At 43.5% G+C, this 3335-nt stretch overlaps 1 protein-coding gene across 2 annotated transcripts in view; it reads left to right on the plus strand.

Annotated features, from left to right (window-relative positions):
* The window catches only part of CDH2 (cadherin 2, type 1, N-cadherin (neuronal)), a 143479-nt gene extending 141702 nt beyond the window's left edge, over positions 1-1777 (plus strand). For both annotated transcript variants that reach the window (XM_014541394.1, XM_014541399.1), the window contains exon 15: positions 383-1777. In XM_014541394.1, coding sequence (XP_014396880.1) covers positions 383-589 — 207 coding nt within the window. In that variant the 3' untranslated portion in view covers positions 590-1777. The remainder of the gene's footprint in view (positions 1-382) is intronic.
* The last annotated feature ends 1558 nt before the right edge of the window (positions 1778-3335 follow it).

The raw sequence follows: 3335 nt of genomic DNA on the forward strand, positions 1-3335 counted from the left end.
ACACCCCCTACTGGGGATGTGCCCACAACCGAGGTACATGCCCTTGACCGGAATCCTTGACTGGAATCGAACCTGGGACCCTTCGGTCCGCAGGCCGAGGCTCTATCCACTGAACCAAACCGGTTAGGGCTTGTTTTGTTCTTTAGATTCAACAACTGAGTGCCATCATGGGATCCTCCCCTTTCTCTGACAGGCTTATTTCGCTTAGCGGGTTTAATTTTGAGACATGCTGACAACCCCGGTGTCCAGGGTTGGAAAGGTCGTGGTCTGCAGGTGGACACTGGCAGACAAGCCATGGGTTCCCTGGAGCCCTGAGGTCCTGCATGTGTATTTGCCCGTCGTAACCCCCTCCTCGTCCCTTCTCTCTCCTCCCAAACCGCAGGGCCTGAAAGCTGCCGACAATGACCCCACGGCCCCGCCCTACGACTCCCTCTTGGTCTTCGACTACGAAGGCAGCGGCTCCACGGCCGGGTCCCTGAGCTCGCTCAACTCGTCCAGCAGCGGGGGCGAGCAGGACTACGACTACCTGAACGACTGGGGGCCCCGCTTCAAGAAGCTGGCGGACATGTACGGTGGCAGCGACGACTGAACTTCAGGGTGAACTTGGTAACCGGACAAGTGCAGACCATTTCAACTGATATTCCCAAAAAGCATTCAGAAGCTAGGCTTTCACGTGTAGTCGACTAGCACCGTGCTTGCTGGAGGCGTGGGCACAGGCTGCAAACCAATGTGGGCTCCGCGGGAATATCAGTGTCCGACGCTGTTTGGAGGGACGCTGAGCTCAGTTACACTTGAATTTTACAGTACAGAAGCACTGGGATTTTATGTGCCTTTTTGTACCTTTTTCAGATTGGAATTAGTTTTATGTTTAAGGCTTTAATGGTACTGATTTCTGAGACGAGAAGTAAAAGACAAACTATTTTGTGGTGGGAGCAGTAAGTTAAACCATGATACGCTTCAATACGCTTTGGTTACATTGCATTTGCTTTTATTAAAATTGCTGAGGAAACAAGCAAGCAAACAAAAACTCATGGAGCAATTTTTATGATCTTGGGGGATGAGACCATGAGGTTGGGAAAATGTACATTACTTCTAGTTTTAGACTTTAGGTTTTTTTTTTCCCACTAAAATCTTAAAACTTATGCAGCTGGTTGCAGATAAAGGGAGTTTTCATATCACCAATTTGTAGCAACATTTGAATTTTTTCATAAACTAGAATGTTAGACACATTGGGTCTTAATCCATGTACACTTTTTTTTAAATTTACTGTTTTTTTTTTTCACTTCACTGTAAAAATGGTATGTGTACATAATGTTTTATCGGCATAGTCTATGGAGAAGTGGAGAAACTGCAGAACATGTGTATGTATTATTTGGACAATGGATTCAGGTTTTTGCATGTTTATATCTTTTGTTATGGTAAAGTATTTACAAACCAAGTGACATTTGATTCGATTGTTGAGCTGTAGTTAGAATACTCAATTTTTAATTTTTTAATTTTTTTTAATTTTTTTTGTTTTTGTTTGGGGAGGGAGAAACGTTCTTAGCACAAATGTTTTACATAATTTGTACCAAAAAAAAAAAAGAAGAAGAAGAAGAAAGGAAAGGGGTGGCCTGGCACGGGCGGCACTACTAAGTGTGTGTTTTTAAGAAGAAAAAAAAAATGGGGGGAAAAAGCTTTTAAACTGGAGAGACTTCTGACAACAGCTTCGCCTCTGTATTGTGTACCAGAATACACATGAACACCCCAGCGTTCTGAATAAAATGCTAATTTTGGATCTGGTGCCTGGTTTGAACTTTTTTTTTCCACTCGAGCTGCTTTGAATGGTACAAAAATCCTAAGTCCTGGAGTGGATTGAGAACAACAGTACACAGGTTGGTATTTGTTCTTGCGCTTTTCACCCTTGAACCTTAGGCGGGCAGCCGGGCCAGGAGCAGCAGAAGGTCCATGTGGGTCTTCCCGTCCCCACAGGAGACGAGCACCGAGGGATGCAGGAGCAGACGGGCCTGGCGGGTCCACACATCCATCCTTAACGGCAGAGCTTGTGCAGTCCCTCCCGTCACCTGCGCTTTAATTCCCTTCTGCTCCGGCTCGTGGTTCCACTGACTGACGGGCCTTTCTCCTTCGTGCAACCGCAAAAGGAAAACGGCGGTGAAAAGGGGCGGGACTGGCCTGCAGACCTGGAATTCTCCGCAGTTCACTGAGGCCACGGTGCATGTACTGAGGGAAATGGACGTGGGTTTGACTGACTTCCATTCGTTGACGGTGAGAAGGCTAAAGGCCGATTCCCAACATGTAGAGCCTTCCTAGAGAAGCAGAACCAAACTGGACGGTCACCCTAAAGCACAGTGACCCCTGTTTTGTAAAACTACTATTTGAAGTTCTCTGCTTTTTAGACGGCCCCTTGTTCTGTAAATTACCTTGGCTTTCTAGCTGCTTGAATAATAGGGAAGATAAACTTGGCTCTCTGACCTTGTAGGCTAGTCATCTAACGTAAAGTCCGGAAAAACCCTTATTTGGGAGACAAAGGGGTAGAAAGATATACATAGGGAAAGCTTCCTCCATGTTTTTGCTCAGAAGTTTGGGAGACGTCTCCCTCTGGGCCCACTGGCGAATAAATGGTGTAACTCCATTTCTCTGGGCGTTGCTTGGTTTTTCTTGGTCTTCTGCAACAACATGACCATTTTTTTCCAGTTTTATTGAGGTATAATTGATAAATAAAAGTGTGTGTGTGTGTGTTCATATATATGTAGTATGTGTGTGTGTGCAATGTGATGATTTGATGTATGTGTACATTATAAAATAATTTCCACAATCAAGACATGCATCACCTCACATAGTTACCTTTGTGTGGTTGTTTGGGTGTGGTTGTGTGCTGACAACACTTAAGATTTACTTGCTAAGAAAATTTCAAGTGTACAATATAGTATTAGCCTGATATAGTCACAGGAAGAAAATGGAAATGATCTTACTATTGTGAAATGGTTTCTGTATGTTACCGTGATTCATGGTGAATTTTAAGAGATGAAGGAATTCTCACTGTATCTTTCTATTTGCTCATGATCCTTATTATACCATATATGCTTCTGCTGTACAGTCTGAGAAACATCTATATAGTATACCTCCTCTAATGAACTCCAGTCCTTTTGTGTTATTTTTGTAATAATTAAATGCCAGAGCTTGCCTCTAGGAATTTCCATAATGAAACTTACTAAATTTACTAATTGCAGTATACCTCCTCTAATCAACTCCAGTCCATTTGTGTATTTTTGTAATAATTAAATGCCAGAGCTTGCCTCTGGGAATTTCCATAATGAAACTTACTAAATTTACTA

The sequence above is a fragment of the Myotis brandtii genome, unplaced genomic scaffold (assembly GCF_000412655.1).
Source record: "Myotis brandtii unplaced genomic scaffold, ASM41265v1 scaffold107, whole genome shotgun sequence".
Taxonomy (NCBI): Eukaryota; Metazoa; Chordata; class Mammalia; order Chiroptera; family Vespertilionidae; genus Myotis; species Myotis brandtii.